The sequence below is a fragment of the Abramis brama genome, assembly GCF_963993115.1.
Source record: "Abramis brama genome assembly, chromosome: 5".
NCBI lineage: Eukaryota > Metazoa > Chordata > Actinopteri > Cypriniformes > Leuciscidae > Abramis > Abramis brama.
The window spans coordinates 8230966-8249996 of record NC_139967.1 but is presented as its reverse complement, the minus strand read 5'-3'; the positions used below and the strand labels follow the sequence as shown (position 1 = coordinate 8249996).

At 34.2% G+C, this 19031-nt stretch overlaps 1 protein-coding gene across 1 annotated transcript; it reads right to left on the bottom strand.

Moving 5' to 3' along the window:
* Window positions 1-269: 269 nt before the first annotated feature.
* sec14l8 (SEC14-like lipid binding 8) lies at window positions 270-18130 on the bottom strand. The gene is made up of 12 exons (XM_084113813.1): window positions 17972-18130; window positions 17546-17621; window positions 13351-13394; window positions 11720-11782; window positions 10668-10856; window positions 8897-8992; window positions 8739-8799; window positions 7671-7754; window positions 6704-6810; window positions 2971-3110; window positions 1378-1547; window positions 270-1295 (listed from the first exon to the last, which is right to left on the bottom strand). Exons 1-12 carry the CDS (start codon window positions 18023-18025, stop codon window positions 1192-1194), a joined length of 1188 nt encoding a protein of 395 aa, XP_083969939.1. The 5' UTR covers window positions 18026-18130; the 3' UTR covers window positions 270-1191.
* Between the last annotated feature and the right edge of the window lie 901 nt (window positions 18131-19031).

Below are 19031 nucleotides of genomic sequence, written 5' to 3'. Positions count from 1 at the left end.
TCAATAGAAGAACGAAACTTGTACTCGGCCTAATGACAACATTTTAAATTTTGGGTGAACTATCCCTTTAACACGAATTAAAATACTCACTTTGCATGAACGTAAACTAACCTCCTTACAGGAATCAATCTTGATATTAACCAAGCTTTAAGTAAATGTTCTTTATTCCAAATAATTTTAATTAGATTTAGTCTGTACATGAGAACTGGTTATGTTAGACACTCCTTTAAAAGTATGCATAAATGAAGGTCAGAAAGAAAAGAACAAAATTGTGTTTGCTACTGTATTGTATATATTTATTTAGTAAATTAATCAAAAATCAATACAATATCACTCATAACTTTCATCAATATTAAAAGGGCATGCAAATCAGACAAAATCCAATGTGGTCATCATATGGACAAAACAGATGCATGTTGCTGGAATCAAATACAGACACCGTTACAGTAAACACAAGAACCTGAGGTAAAACTCATTACTAACCAAAAGTTTACAACATTAATTAGAATTAAAGGCAATCATAAGTTAAAATATAATAAAAAAGATTAAAAAAACAGCAACATCATACTCTGAATCAAGCCAAATGCTCTTTGTAAACAATATATTTCAAAAGGTTCACAGATTGTGCATCAATAACAAACAAAAGTATATAATAATTTAACCTCTTACTAAATTCTGAGGGGAAAAGTGTGCAGACTCATTATCTAAACTAATTAATTATCAAAAGGAATTAATTTAAAGAGATAAAATACCTACAAGGCAGTGATAAAGAGGGCAGACAAGCTCAAATAATGTGTACCAAGACAGTTTCAGTCTAGTAATTTGTAGCACAGTTATTACACTTGATAAACCACAGTTCAATGACAAGTTCAACGATAACACTTCGTTAATATATGGCAAACCAACTTGATAACAGCTGCATCTTAGAGAAACAAATGTAAAGAATAACACTGGCATTGAAGTCAGGATCCAGATACGTTGATGGACGATCACTAAAGCTCAAATTTCATCCCACCATTTTAATGCCGTGATTGGTCAGTTCAATTACATACTCTCCTCTTCCCATGAGTAGCTTATTATTGTATTTTCCTTTATTAACTACAGCAGATATACTGTATTCAGAGCAATAGTTTCTAAACAGTTTCATAATCTCAATTTACTGGTGTGCCAGCTTGCTTGCTGCCATCATTTCTAGCGATCTGATTGGTTGACCTGACTAGGTAGGAGGACGTCCACTGTGAAGCTGACTGTTTTGGACTGGAAGACGCTATACGTGTTGTCAAATCGCAGTACATCTGAGAAAATGAAGACAGTATAGTAAATTCATGTGCATGTTTAATGTTTATCTCAGTTACGTAATAGTAACTCTGTACTTACACACTCCTGGTTCTGGGCAGGTGAGCGATCCGTCCTCTGGAACAAGGTGAGCGTTGTAACGCTGATTCGGCACAATTTCCTTCATATTACTGGCCTTCTTCCACTCTCCTATCTTCTTCTTCAAATAGACACCAAAACCTACATCGGCACCATCACACGAGAACTGCCATCTGAGGAAGAGAGCATTGAATTGAGTAGAGTAACATACATGGTCTCCTGACAAGTTGTTTACATTTCCGGTTGTATTGTTCTTGTTGTTTTCCCCAGTTTTTAGGCAAAGGGACTTCCAAAGAAAGGAAGTGTAGTTTGGGTACATTTACATTCATGAATGTTGATTAATGTACACTGTCCCTTTTTGAATTTAGATAAACAAATAAATGTTAAATGTTAAATGAAAAAGTAACTTAATACAGATTATATCAACTACATCATTACACCAGTAAGTGGCTTAAAATGATTATTTGTCATTTAATCATTTTTATTCAAGAGATTTGTTCAAAAATGCTGATTCATCCAGTAATGAAACAAGTGAAACAAAAATTATCAATTCAAATTCATTAAATATTTTTAAATAGTGCAGCAATTAACATTTTGTTAGAACATCTAGTAAATTATGTTATTTTGTTTAGTTGTGGGAGAATCGCGATCTCTATTTTAAAGAAAAAGATTCTCAATTTATCCAGAATCGTGCAGCTCTATTGCTCAAAAGCTTGGGGTCAGTATGATTTCATTTTTTTTAAAGAAATTCAGTTTTATTCAGCAAGGACGCATTAAATCGATCAAAAGTGACGGTAAAATCATTTATAATGTTACAAAAAACTTTCTAATCATCAAACTGTTCTATAACTGTATAATGGTTTCCACAAAAATATGAAGCAGCACAACTTTTTTCAACATTGATAATAATAAGAAATGTTTCTTGAGTATATAATCAGCTTATTAGAATGATTTCAGAAGGATCATGTGACACTGAAGACTGAGGTAATGATGCTGAAAATTCAGCTTTGATCACAGGAATAAATGACATTTTAAAAAATATTAAAATAGAGCATTTTTAATTGCAATAATATTTTAAAATATTACTGTTTTTACAGTATTTTCAATCAAATAAAAGCAGACTTGGTGAGCATCAGTGACTTATTTCAAAAAGTGTACTGTATATTAAACACAAAACTAGTGCACTATTCTAGTTCAAGGTCCAATTTAGTGGCGATAAGCACATGCATGTGCATGTTGAATCCAGCAAGTTGCTGAAAGTATTTTTAATGTTTTGTTCACTAAATTAGACCACACCCTATCATCCAAACCCCACCCTTTCAAAGACATGCCAACAAACCCAATATGAGCAAACCAAATGCACGTCTCATATGCAGAGAATGTTGCTGGTTAGCCATTTTGGTAGTCTCATAAAAAGAGTATCAAGTGCTAAAAAAAGTATACAGAACTTCACAAAGACACATATTTCATTAATGTCTCTCTTTTATGCATGATTTTCTAAAAATAAATTGTTCACAGCATCTTTAATGTCATGATCTGGTGGTTCATGGCAAACTCCATATTTAGTACGAGTATCTGAAAGTGTTTTTTGCTCACCTTAACGCACAGTTTGGTGCAAGTAGCTCATATTCCACCTGATGAGATGAGCCACGGCCAATAGTCACACACTGATCATAGTCCACTTTAATGGAGTCTCGAACATAGTAGGTCCTGGGAATCTCTGATCCAAACGTAATCTGAAAAAAAAAAAAAAACACAGAAACATTTGCTTAGCATATGCTTGATTGAGATGAGTTGGTAATGATTAATCAGAATTGAAAATGGAAAAACAAAAGAGGATGAAACTTACAGAAGCATCATGAGTGCAAAAGATAAAAGCCTCATATTTAAATGTTAGTATTTTATGAACGATGAGGAAACAGAAAGAAAAAACAGACAGGAAAGCAGCCCAAGTCAAAGTGGCTTTTAATAAGAAACACAAATTGCCTTTACATTCACTGTTTTAGACTTATTATCCTACATATAGGTTGAGTAGTCTACTCTGAAGCTTGAGGAGAAAAATGTTGTCTATTATTTATTTTATTTTCAAGAGCTCAAATTTCAGTAGAATACAGAAACAAGAGTCTAGATTGTCAATGAATACAATGAGACAATAAATAGCTTAACATGACAAAAACATCCGACACTTCATTTAAAAAAAAAAAAAGGTTAAGGTCATGTTGTCTGGAGTCGCAGACCCAAATATAGATGATGGTTGAGAAAAGGTGTCACTCCAAATGATTCACTACTATTTTGATACACAGAAAAAAAGCACATTTAGACACTCACAATCACTAACAATAGTATTAGATCACTCAACATATAAATTAAATCCCAATTCACATTCTTTACATCTTATCGTATGCAAGATTAGTGAATAATCCCAAATAATACTATAAAAACGGTTTATGGATACTATACGATTTAAATAAAAATGTTTATTAACACTTCTGTTCAAACATTTGAAGTCAGTAATTTTTTTTAATTCATACTTTTATCCAGCAATGATGCATTAAATTGATCAAACGTGACAGTTTAAATATTAAGCAGCACAACAGGTTTCAACATTGATAATAATAATACATTTTTCTTGAGCAGCAAATCAGCATTAGAATGATTTCTGAAGGATCATGTGACACTGAAGACTGGAGTAATGATGCTGAAAATTCAGCTTTGACATCACATGAATACATTACATTTTAAAATATATTAAAATACAAAACAGTTATTTTAAATTATAATAATATTTTGGATTTTTTTAAATATTTTTGATCAAATAAATGCAGCCTTGGTGAGATTAAGACAATTTTATCACTATTTCCTAATATCTTTTTACATACTCAAAAGTACATACTTGTAATGTGAAATGGGATTTAGCCACAACCTTATTACTCACTCCATAAAACATCTTTGTGAGAAGACATTCCAGTGGAAGTTTCAACATGTCATTCAAACATGTCATGACCCCATCTGTGCTTATTAGTACAAACAAATCTTTTTTAACTTGCATCCCCCTTTAGTGATTTTCCCATGAAGGAAGTTCTCTAGTTTTCTTTAAAGGGATATTTCACCGCTGGAAAGATGAATGTGTATTTAAATTTGGTCATTTATGTAGTAGAAATGTGAAATTAATTTAGAAGTTGGTGCCTTCTAGACTGAGAAAAGCCAGAAAATGTATTTCTGACTCATGTGGATGAAAGACAGCAACTCCCAGAATGCACTTGCTTCACTGCCCTACGAGGCCACTCCCACGCCACGCCTACCGGTTACAGAGGGCAGTATCGGAAGAAATGATACAACTAGGCTACTAGTTGACTCGAAACTGAAAAGACGCTGTTTTATCGTGAGATCCCCCTGTGGGCGGGTTGAAAACATGCGGGACGAGTTCCTCCTACTGGCTGTAGTCTCTCGCCTCTGGCCAAAAAAGCCTCCGATGACACAAAATGACGATTTTTTTCCAGACACACAATATAGAAATCTCTCGTCTCAGGGGGACATGAGGGGAGGGGGGGGGAGGAAGCACGGTCGATCAAAAATACTACTGGGTTTCTACTGATATAAAGCTTAATGCTAATTGGTGAAGTATCCCTTTAAGGTTGATTACAGGTTTAATAGGCAAGGAAATTGCCGTCCACGTCACACCAGAGGGAAAACAAGCACTCTAAGTCTCTTTAAGACAAAATAAACAACTACTATCTTCAGCTCTCTGGCATTAAACACAGAAAACAAACATTTATTTGACTTGTGCGATATCACAGTCCAACAAAAGACTCTAAGGATTGTAGTTAATAAATATTTTGTAACTAAATATCAGTCCACTTTGATTTTTCACAAAGTCTTCTGAGGTCTTTTTACCACTTCCAATCCTGAAGGGGGCAGCAGCTTTACCTGTGTATCTACACACAGAGACACAATGTCTCATTTCAGAACTCTGAATGTGATTCTGCGTGTTTTAAAATCATCATGAAATCAACATTGACCATTCCTACTTTCTTAGGGAATATTGCAGTGTTTTTATAATAAATGATATATCCGTGCACATCATTATTATTTTAATTAATGTGCCCTCATAATCTTTCATCAAAATAACTTCCCCTTCCTCTTGCAGCAACATCTCCTCTGTTCACTGATGGCGTGTTTACTGGCGGCCAACAGAATCATAACCACAACGCTAAGACAGATTGAAGGGGAAGATTAGTCATGTCATGTGTTACAAAGCTTCAACCTTGCCAACTGATCAACAGAGTAATCAGCCTATGCAATAACCATAGAAGCAATACAACGGGCTCTCATCCAGATTACACCACAGAGTATCATTAAAGATAATGTGATAAAGATAAACAACCATTTGACAGTTATTCCACCCCTCTGTTGCTTTGAGACATTGACACTATTGGACTCTAAGAATGCATCTATAAGGAGATTGGTGGGAGGCAACAGGCTGTATTTATTGGTATTATGTGGGTATACTGGTATTGGGATAAGCAGGAAGCTCTTATATTTGAACTAAATAGGCGAATATGCAAATATAAAATGTTAAAACTGAGTGACCAGGTGGACTGAAACTTTTTTGCCATTGTTTCATAACAATAAACTGAAAAGGAAATGATCTTGAGACAAATGCTGATGCCTGAATACAGCACTGTTGGAAGTTATACTAGCAAATAATACATCTTATACATTCATTTCATACCAAAAATATTCTCCAAAACAATAAGCGCTGACCATAAAAGGTTCAAATTATGAAGCATGTTTCTATGCCGCTAGATTGTCAGGAAACAAACAGTATACAAACAGTCCAAAATGAACTTTTTCCAACACTCTTGACAATAGCACATGAGAAGGCTATGAAACTGATTATTTTCTGAGAAAAAAATTGGAATTGTTAAGCTATTTTCCCTAATATATGCAGTAGTTAATGATGTCTCAAGCCAGAGAAACTCATAAACGTGTGATCTTGCTCTTGTTCCTTATATTAAAATTTTGGTGGTTTAACAGAAAGACTAACTTAAAAAGAAAAATAATCTTAACGTAAGTGAAGTATCAGATAGAGGACACTCAGAGAGAAAGTCGGCTTTATACAGCTAGACCTCAAGGTTCGTCAAATGGGAACTGTTTTCTGATTCTTATGTGGGTTTCGCAACTTCCCTAATATCTTAAGTGTCATTCTATTTAAAAAGAGAACTGAAAGAAGAAATCTGGGACAGTCGCAGCTCAACAATACCTCGTTAGCAAGTCACTGTCACTTGGCCAACACTAGAATGACGCGTGTCGAGCGTCTCTAACTCACCATGGTCTTACATTTAGGGTCACCATCAGGGTCGGTGAGTTTGCCCCCATAGTACGCTGGGAGCTCCTCAGGGTCGATGTATTTCTGTAACAACTCCTTCCAGTTTGCTGAGGAGACAGACACAGAAGCTTAGTCACGGCAAACTTGATGAGAAAATGGATTTGTGAGTAAACATCTGGAAGACAGCTGTGGATCCTAAAGGCCCAGATATACAACAGTACTCACGGTGAAGATCTTTTTCGTTCTTTGCTTAGGCGTAAAAATACGTTCAAAATACGTGACCATAAGTATACTATTAATAAACATCCCGATGCCGCTCTGTGAATATGTAAATAAATATGTAAATATGAATATGTAAATATGTGCTGCGCGCTTTCCTCTCAATAATAAAATAAACCCAAAACAAATATGATGATGGTGATGGAACAGCAGTTAAGAAAGCATCTGATCATAGTGATGTGGAAATGTTTGCACCAGTTCTGCAATTCAGCATTTCAGTCAAGTCACGTTTACTTATATATCACTTTATACAATAGATTTCTACTATTAAAGCAGCAGCTTTACAGTATCAAACATGAAAAACAGTGTTAGTTTATATATCAATCCGAATTAAAACTTCAGTTTCTACTTTAAAGCGGCTCTGACCTCTGAGGAATGAACAGGAGAAATGAAGCGGAGAAGATGAACGTTACACCAGTTCGTTTGATTTCACTTGAAGTATATCGGGGCCTTAACAACATTTTTGTATCAACATCTATATACTGTATTAACAACATCTAATGTATAATTCCTCAACCAAAAGTATTTGAGAAGCTTTCCGCCTGAATACATTTAAATACAACTGAATTATTCAAAAACACTGCCAGATCAAGTTGAGACTTTCTCTGAGCAAGTGTTATGGAAGCAATAGCAACAGATGAATTGTATAGAAAAACATTAGTGTAGTAAGATACATGTGTTAGCTTACATCCCAGTACGATGACCTTACGGCGAGTGTCCTCACTCAAAAAATGTTTCACCAGATTGTAAGCCACAGGAAACAGTTTGGGTGCTGCAACAGAAACAGTCCAAAAATTCAGATATTAAAAGTGGTGCATCACAGTGGCACGATACAATAATGTATTGCTTACTCAGGGCCATATGAAATACGTTTTATTACATTTTTTCCCAAATTTCATCTTTTCTTTTATGTTTCTGGGATTCCGTTTTAAGGGTTTAATTAAAATTGTAGTAATCAAAAATATTGTCTAATCAATTAAATTTTTTGATTTATTAAAAAAATGAAATGCATTTAAATTTTTCAGAAATTATGTGTTGTCTGTTTAAATGGTAACACTTTACAATAAGGTTTCATTTGTTAACATACATTAGTACATACATGAACAATACTTCTACAGCATTTATTAATTTTAGGTAATCTAAATCTCAGCATTTACTAATACATTTTTAAGATCAAAAGTTGAACATCAATTAATGTACTGTGAACTAACATGAACATGATTTTTTTTTAACTAACATTAACAAAGGTTAATAAATGCTGTAGAAATGTATTGCTCATTGTTATTGTTAGTTAATGCATTAACTAATGTACATAAATGAGACCTTATTGTAAAATGTTACCGTTAAAATTTTTCTAGATTCTGTGTTTTATGATTTAACATGTTTCTTATCAAAAACGGTGGTTATCAAATAAATGCATAAAACTTTTTGTTTTAAATGTAACAAAATGAAATTTGAACAATTGCTGAACAAAGTGCTAAATAGTTTTACTGTTTAAATTCAAACATGGACGAACAATTCTGATATTTGATTAAGTGTACAGCCCTACTTTTTTGCCATATTCAAATTTTGCCATATTCTGTGAAATTTGGCGTTATTGTTACTGTAAATTCATTATTTTGACTGGATTCTGTCTGTTTCCTGCATCACGCAAATCATAGGGCCGTACTTACTAAATAACTTGTGCCACTGTTCAATTTGTTTAATGTAATATACTTTATATGCCATTCTGATGAGTTATAAAACTACTACTGACCTTTAATGACAAATAACCTCTTGAGTCCCTCTGGATAGTTATCTTCAAACATAGTGAGAACCTATGAAAAAAAAAAAAAAATGAGACTACAGCAGTCTAACGTAACTGAAAGAGCCAAGCAACATATTAATAATCGAGAAACAAATAAAAAAACCCACCTCTCCATAAGTCTCTATAGCCGGCTTATATAAGTGCTTCATTCCCAGACCCTCACAGTCATAGACCATAGTAATGGACTCAATGTTCCTACCCAACTGGGAGAAAAGAACAAGAAACAGACACACATATAAAGCCATGATATGAGTGATTATAACCACAGGACCAGTTGTATAAACTGTTAATACTGAGTCTTAAGAATTAGTCTTACCGACTAGCCAAGGTATAATCAGTCTTACTTTTCAGATTCAAATTAGACCAATCTACATTTTAATGTAACGACTAAAGGCACACTATGCAAGATTTGTACCTTAATATAACAGCTTCGAAATCATTTCGATGGTAAACGAACTCGTAGTAGGGCGAATCATCCCGATAGCAAAGCAGGGGGGGGACGCCGCTAGCAAAACCAGCAATGCAAGCTTGAGAGGTGACGCCCCGCCAAATCTCGCGAGAATCACCACTTGCTTTGCGGCACGACGTCACATACATCAACAACATATGAAGCAGCCTCTATGGAAGACACTAGCACGCATTTCAGACGTGAATCATGGCAGAGTCAACGAAGAAAATGAAGAAAGCGCGGTCGGAAGAGTGCAGAGACGGCTCTGCGTGAGTGGTATTTACGACAGTAACGTTAAATACAAGTACTCCGCAGCGACTCTAGGGGGCGCTGTTTGAGAAAAACGGAAACTGCATAGTGTGCCTTTAAAAAGTTATGACCAGTCTTAAAGAAAACACTGATTAACTTGTAAGGGAAGTTCTTCAGTGGAAGTGAGAGTTCACCTTAAGACTGGAATACACTACACAACCTTTTTCTCCCCGGATTTGTGTGCCGATTTTCAGTCTGGACGAGTCGATGCTAATTGCTGAAAGTCAGAGCCAGTCTGCAAAATTTCGGCAGTTGGAGCTTCAAATTTTTTTAGCTTCAGACTATGATTCTATCCAGTCGGATGAGGAGTATTTTGAGCAAATTTTAGAACACAATCTTGTATTCATTGCCTCCTAGCAAAAAGGCACACGTTTCAGCGTGGGTTAGTCTGCTAGTGGTCGTTTAGTTCTCAAATTGTTTTTGTCAGCCGAAGCCCTTAGACGTGAAATATTTACTTGAAGTACCCCCTGAGAATTTAAGTTAACATTTCAATAATTTAACAACACATTTGTATGTTCACGGTTCTCTGATGTCAGATAATAGTCAATGGATCAAATATTTTTTTTAAATTGCATTCGCTCGCAAAACTTTTGTGATGGGAATAGTCTGAGGTGGGAGGGAAAACTATATTTCAGTGATTTTGTGAGGAAATGTAATCACTTTGTAAGAGAACGCAAATGTTTTGCGATCAAACGCAAAGTTTCTTGTTAGACCGTAATACTTTTGTGAGAGAACGCAAATGCATTGTGAGTAAATGCAAAGTTTCTCACAGAGAACGATATTTTTGTGAGAGAACGCAAATTTTCTCGGTGTAACGAAATGTATACTCCAGCCTTAAAAATGAAAAATCTGTTTTTATTTACTCACCCTCGTGGAACACAAAATTATTTTTTTTTCAAGAATATTCATGCAGTTTCAAAAAGAACTGCAGAAAACTTGTAATATAGTGCACAAGACATATGCACTAGATGTGGATATCTAGGCAGTTTGATCATCATTCACTTTGTGTATGGTATTTCATAAGACTTCAATATGAAGAAAGAAAATACGTATGTGAGGGTGACAGAATTGTCATGTTTGGGTGAACTATTCCTTGCCAGTTTTCACAGCCGCACACCTACCCGTTCGGTCTGTAAGTCACACTCTTTCTGCAGAATCTCGCAGTCTCTGACTTTAGACTTGATTAAGTCCTGCTTAGACGCTGAATGCATCAGACCCTTAGGGTCCATAGGTCCGACGACATCATACCACACCGGGCTCCCTTCACGGTCATGGCCACACATGCCACCAGACAGATACTTCTTTATTACCTTAAAACACAAACACACACACACACTGGATGAAACATGAACACAGTACCAATTATAAGTAAATCGTAAGATTAAACGCCTGGGACACATCATGGAAAACAGGAGAGATGTACTATGTATACTCAACATCAACATTGCAAAATCCTTACCCACTTTATGCACAATATTTACCGAAACTAAACTACAAATAAGGATAATTAAGAAATGCTTATGGTTATAATGAGCATGAGCAGGTCAGCCAATCATAATAGAGGTCAAAGGCACAGAATTCTTAAAGGCACAGTAGCAATAACCACCTGTTTAATTCTAGATGACAGAAAGAAGGGAAAAAATTGAGTAAAACTAGTATGACTGTTTTGATACAACAAGTTTTGACTAATATTATAAATTGACTTCAGGGAAAAAAAATTTAACGCTAGTGGAGAATATGGCCCCTTCATGACTTAATATATGAAAACATCAATTCCAAACGGCACCTTTTTATCAATGACAAACTCAACATATTGAACAAAATAACAAATATCTAATACACTATTAAAATGTTCTGTCTATAAAAAAAAGATGCTGAAAATTCACAGGAATACATTATATTTTAAAATATATTAAAATCAGTTATTATTATTATTATTATTATTATTAAAATGAATTAATATATAATAAAGAAAGAAAGAAATATTTTAAATTATAATAGTATTTCACAATACTACTGTTTTTGATCAAATAAATGCAGCCTTAGTGAACACAGGAATCTTCTTTCAAAAATAATAAAATCTTCTGATCCAACACTGAAAAGTAGAGTAAATATATTTAAACAAAACTATGAAACACATATGTATTTTTATCATAAATCGAGGGTGTCGTACCTCTGGCACCTGCCATTCTGTAGTGATGGTGTCAACTTTCATGTATTTCCGAAATTCCACATGCTGCAGATGAAAAACAACACAAGATTAAAAACATGCCTGTGTATTTACATAATCAAATCAGGATTCAGAACCATCAACATAGCAAAGTTTGACAGCATTATCAGTTCTGCCTGAACATAATTTGCCACCATGAGTCTTTTGTGTATTAATTACAGCTGTGCTTTGACCTGAGGTTCAACGGATACCGGTGACAGAGTTCAAAGATATAACATGGCGGCCAAAAACGTCTGTAATAAAAGACCCATGAACTACACAAGCATCACTCGCACAAAGGGAAAGCAAACAGCACTTTGAACACCCAATAGCACTGAATGATCATGGTGTAATTATCCATAAGCTGTGATTAGGCAATGATGTGACTCATCAGTGCAATGTAGGCTCGTGAATTAAATCCTGAAAAACACAATTCACCTCTGCAGAGCTGAGCCCATGCTGCATGAATACTTTAGTTATGATTATGCATTAAAATAAAACCTTTTAAACCAGACAAAGCCAGACAAAATAAATAAATCTGAAATAGAACGTTGCCTATCTACCTTATTTTTAACGTAAGAGCGGCCGCAGCCATTTGTAAGTTGATTTTGAATGGCTTCCGGTGTCATTTGCTTCCAGTTAGTTTCCCTGTACAAAAACAGCCCATTTTGCAGCTTGATATTACAATTTGAACACTAAGCGAACCAGGACTAAATGTAGCATTTTTTCTTTTTGTTCTGGACCTAAAGAACCAAGGGTACTGAACTACAAGTGTGAACCTTTAGTGCAACAAAGTAAAAAAAAATAATAAAATGATCTAGTTTACACCTGGTATTAAAGGGATAAAAACTCTAAATGAGGTCCAAAACGTTTACAGCATGGCTTCGTGAGCGATGTATATAGTTACGCAATCAGCAATCCTCCCCTTGAAATATGATCACAAGTGTTCCACCAGGTGTAAACGGGGCCTAATATTAGTCGGATCATATTTCATATGTGTTATTCAACATCAGTCGTTTGAAGCCTCTGGGTAATGTACACCAACCCCTGACATAAAGCCTGGCATTGTGAGGGTCCGTCACACCCATATACATCATCACACTGGATGTATCCACAGATGACGAATTTACAGAAATGTTCTTCTATCAGACCAATTTGAGACAGTCTGTGCCCAAAGGTCAATGAATTACACAGCGCATTATTCTGGATTGTGTAAATGTGAAGTTTAAAGATTTAGTGACACCAAGAGCTTGTTTATATGCTGAATTAATAGCAAATTTAAATATGATGATCTCCACTACCGTTCAAAAAATTTTAATAAATATTTTTAATAATAATTAAATAACAAAAATATATAAAAAATGTAAATTAATTGATTATTATTATTTACTATTATATATTTATTATATGATATATTATACTAATAATAAAATATGTATTATATAATATATATTAGATTATACATATTATTATTCAGCCTTGGTGAACATGAGAATCTTCAAAAACAAAATATCCCAAATTTGAATAGTGGCGTAAATATATATATATATATATATATATATAAAACATTTTGTAGTATTAAGTTTGTGTGCTACCTTGCGCAGCATGGCCTCGGCTTTCTGTAGATTGAAATTCCTGGCTGGAAAACAAGAGAGACAAGTTGCAAAAAAAAGATGTAATTAGTATAGAAAAGATAACAAAGTATGCACTAATTTGTCATTCAACAGGTTTTTGTCCAATATAACTAATATATTACAGGAAATCTGTCATAATTTACTCAATTTGTTCCAAATGTGTATGAGATTGTTTCTTCTATTGAACACAAAGGAAGATATTTTGAAGAATATGGGTAACCAAAGAGTTGATGGTAGCCATTGACTTCCAAAAAAATATATATATATATACTATGTAAGTCAATGGGTCTCATCAACTGTTTGGTTACCGACATTCTTCAACTTTTGTGTTCAGCAGAAGAAAGAAATTCATAGAGGTCTGGAACAACTTGAGGGTGAATAAATGATGACAGATTTTTCATTTTTGGGTGAACTATCACCTTAAGTGTCTTACAAACCTTCAGTTTCCAGCCCTAATATTTAACCACATGGCTAATAAATCCAATAATAAACTGGCTCATTCACATTATAAAGAGCATATTGTACTAACAGACCTTACTCAACATCATGACTCCATAAGACAAGGTGCTATCATGTGTTTTATTAAGATAACTTGCACATAACTGGAAGCCATATGCCACTGAAAGTTACTATTTGGTAACAGATTAACCGTTCAGTTGAAAAGAAGCAAAGTTTGCACACATGAGGAGACTAGGTGACCGCAGTGCGCTGACCTTTACCATGGTCCCATGTAGATAGGCTTTTCCCTCCAACAAAATAAGCCTATCCTCAAAAAAGTATTCAACCCAACCCTGTACAGTGAGTGGATTAGTTTCATTGTCTTATAGTCACTCTAGTCTGTACCTGACTGGCCTAGAGACACAACTGACCCAGAATTAGTCAGACATGGAGTCATACATAAGTATTTAATACTCATAAAGAAGATTATGTGACACCGCTGACAGAAGCATTCAGTGTTTTGTGGAACGGATATGTTTGTTTCTTATGAACCCATTTTTCGTGGTGGATACTAGAGTGACTTACTAGATTTATTTACATTACAAACTAGATTTATTTATTCATTCATTAATCAGCAGCAAAATCAGAGAATTTCAAACTAATCACAATAACAATACAATTAATTAAATAAAATTATATAAGCCTACAATAATTTAACAATATTTTTCTTACCACAAAAAAAAAAAAAAACAATTAAATAATTCAGTTTGATCAAACAATTTTTTATTTCTTATTCATAGTGTGTTTATATTTGCCTTTGTTACGATGATGTGGGTGGTCGATGATGTCGACGTTTTTTAGAATGTTGTTAATTTGGTTGCCAGGGTGCTCTGGGAGGTTGCTAGGTGTTTGCTTACAGGCGCATTCCCAAGTCTCTTGATATCTCTATGATATTCTGATCTCTAGATATGTCTTCAATGTATGCCTATGACAATGTATGCCTATATTTTTTCGCTCATTTTATTGTCCACAAGGCAATAAGTCAGTAATAACAGATATCACTTATGATTGCAGCACGAGTGTAGGACGAGATACATGCCTAAAAACCTACCTTTGAATGGTAGTGTATGCATTTATTTAAAGTCATGAACTACCAATGTTATACTGTAGTAAACTGCACTCATATCACATCACTGACTTGTGTCACAATCGGGTGTTTATCTTATCAACACTTGCGAGATGCCTTTATTAAGGAAATGTGCATGTGTCAACACTCTTACGCAGCACAAAAAGATTATAATACTGGTATGTAGAACTACATATATGAATAACCCCAAATCCTTTAGAGGAAAAACATGCATTGTCATGATATGTGACACTCTTGAGCTTCCATCATGCATTCTAGACTCTAGATGACGTCATTTTTTTACATGCTAGTTAAACAATGACATCAGTAATCTGATGTAAAAGCTGTGTTGCTAATCTGTGTCTGGTACCTAAAAATCTCTGCAGAAGACTGGCTGCATTCAGCAGCGTTAATGCACACAAATCAGCCTTTGTCAAAACCCAAGAACAGTCTCTGGAAAGCTGCCAGAGAGGGGTTTAAACGCCACTCTGGAGGGTCAAATTAAAGTTTAGAAAACATTTACATTTACGCATTTAGCAAACGCTTTTATAACAACAGAACAGAGAAACAAAAGAGAAAAGCAGAAGAACTTAAATAAAAGGCCTCTATGTAGAAGAAACACTTGTTATTAGCGATATAACTCTTGTTATTACCGGTGGCCGTTAAGTGAACTGCAGCCAGAAAAGTATTACTCGTGTACACGTAACGTACAACTGAATGTGATTCATGGCCCCGAAATACTCACGGCAAAGTTCTTTTTTGTTCGTGCTGGGTAACGATTAATCGCGATTAATCGCATCCAAAATAAAAGTTTGTGTTTACATAATATATGTGTGTGTACTGTGTATAATTATGTTATATATATATATATATATATATATATATATATATATATATATATAAATACACACACATGCATGAATATATTTAAGAAAAATGTGTTTATATTTATATATAATATAAATGATGCATAAATATATATACACAGTATATACACATACAAATATTTCTTAAATATATACATGCATATGTGTGTATTTATATATACAAAATAATTATACACAGTAAACACATACATATTATGTAAACACAAACTTTTATTTTTGATGCAATTAATCATTGCCCAGCACTACTTAAAAATAAATAGAAGTTGGAAATACCTTTGCAGCAATATACTGTTAATTAACATCCAGTCGCCGTCCCGCTGCTTAGAGGGACGTTTAGATGAATATGTAAATATTTGCTGCATGCTTTTCTCTTAATTACAAAATTAACTAACAAAAAATGCCAGCAGTGAGAAAGCAGCAGTTGGGAAACATCTGATAGTGATGTATTATGTTTGCAACAGGTTTTGCAATTCAGCGGCATCATGTCGACAGATGAGGTAATTAAAATGACACTGTTGTGATATTTTGATTATAAAACAGGCCTATATTTGAGACTACAGGCTATATAGATCTGGCTATGTGAGAATTAAACCATTTTCTTTGCAGGACACATTGACATTACAGTACAGAATAGCTCTTTCGCCATTATCCTGAACATTGTATAAGCATTCCTTTCATGTGTCATAGAACGGAAGAGAGGCTCTCAGGAGAGCGCTTAAACGTCACATCCTTTTAATTTTCCAAGGAAAAATGTCCTGAATTCTTCACATAAAACATGGACAACCTAGGAAGTCTGAGAAGGTCTCGTTTTTTTAAGTTTCGCTACAAGTTGTTCACACTTGTTTAATGTAATATGTTTATATTAGTAAATAAAATAGCCATAAAGATTTAAAATAACTGAATGAACAAACATAGAACATTACATTTCTAACCAGAATAATAATAAACGAAGGCCTAATCTATCATCTATTGTGTGAGTTTCAGCACTATCTGAATTTGTCCTCCTCGTTCCTGAATCCAGAGATGCACGCAGTCTTGAGCCGATTACACTGATTCATACGGTCTGAACATGAGTCAGTTCAGAACATATCATGTCTTTCCAGAATCCTTCACAAAACCTATAATTCCTATTCTTAAAAATAGAGATCATAGTCTAAAAAAGTTTCTATTCTATAGACTGTATCATTCCATAAGATTCCATCTAAATACTTCATACATAATGGTCATTCTATAATATTCTATTAAACAGATGGTATGCTAAATTTGTATTTTATAGGTACGACCATTTTATATCATTCTATGTAGTAGAATACAATTGTATTTCATAGGTGGTATCAGTTTAGAAGATTCTTTTTAACAGTTTAATAGTGTCAAAAATAGTTTAATAGTGTCATTCTACATGATTTTATTCTATAGATATCATCATTCTAAAATATTTTATTCTACTCCACTCTATAAGATTAGATTCTATAGATCATGCTCACTCTTTTAGATTAATTAAGCTTTTTATTGGCTGTTATGATATTGCTATCTATGCAACAAGGACTCGCAACCGTTCTCCAAGTAAGTAAAATGCATTTCTAAATATTAAAATAGGATAGAGGGATTTCTCTCTCTCTAACTCAACATTTAAGTACTTAAGCAGGACATTAGTATTTAACCTACTTCAATCTGCATCACGAATGTGACAGTGAAAGTAGCTCACCTCTCAGCCATCGGAGCAGAAAGTGGTCACTCTGGGATGGACACTGGGGCAGAATATCCTGAACCTTTTCTCGAAACTGAGGAGAACAGATGGAGAATTATGCAATGTCAACAGTATGAAGTTGCACATACACGCACATTGCTGGAAACTATCCCTTAACAACATCTACTCACGTGCTGACAACAGTGCAAACTTGTGCAGCCACTCATTTACACAACTCAGCAAGAGAGGGAAAAACTAATAAAGCTTAAACACTTTGTACTCTAACTAAAGTCTATTAACCATCCATTCAAAACGAATGTATTTTCATCTGCGATGTGTGGCCTCTCTCTGGTCGGGAGAACGTTTCATCCCGTCATCTACAGGATCACTCCACAAATAAATCCCCGAGATACTTGCTGATAGGAAAAAAGGGAAATAATTCACCTGGGCCAAAGCTTCGGCTTGTTTCACGCTCAGATCTCCAACTCTTCCGCTCATGTCGCCACGAGTACACCAGAAATAACTGTCTAAAATTCAGCTGGAGTCAGAGACTGTGAGGCACTGAATGATGCATTTGTCCCCGCCCACCTGTTACGCGGACTCTGCACCGATAGGGGGCGCTGATTCAAATCATCACATATATTCATAATAAAAATAATATTATATGTATGAATAATATACACTACCGCTCAAAAGTTTGGGGTCAGTAAGATTTAATGTTTTTAAAAGAAGTATCTTCTGCTCACCAAGGCTGCATTTATTTGATTAAAAAAAACAAAACAAAACAAACAACAGTAATATTGTGAAATATTATGACAATTTAAAATGACTGTTTTCTATTTTAATATATTTTAAACTGTAATTTATTCCTGTGATCAAAGCTGAATTTTCAGCATCATTACTCCAGTCTTCAGTGTCACATGATCCTTCAGAAATCATTATAATATGATGATTTGATGCTCAAGAAACATTCATTATTATTATCAATGTTGAAAACAGTTGTGTACAATTTTTTTTCCAAAATTCTTTGATGAATAGAAAGTTCAAAAGAACAGCATTTATTTAAAATAGAATATTTTCTAACACTTTTGATCAGTTTAACTCATCCTTGATGAATAAAAGTATTGATTTATTTTATTTCTTTCCCCCAAAAATAAAATTAAAATTCTTACTGACCCCAAACTTTTGAACGGTAGTGTTTAATGTTACAGAAGTTTAGATTTCAGATAAATGCTGTTCTTTTGAACTTTCTATTCATCATAGCATCATGAAATAAAAATGTAAATAACTGTTTTCAACATTGATAATAATCATAAATGTCTCTTGAGCATCAAATCATCATATTAGAGTGATTTCTGAAGGATCATGTGACACTGAAGACTGGAGTAATGATGCTGAAACTTCAGCTTTGATCATAGAAATAAATTACAGTTTAAAATATATTAAAATAGAAAACAGTCATTTTAAATTGTCATAATATTTCACAATGACTGTTTTTTTTATT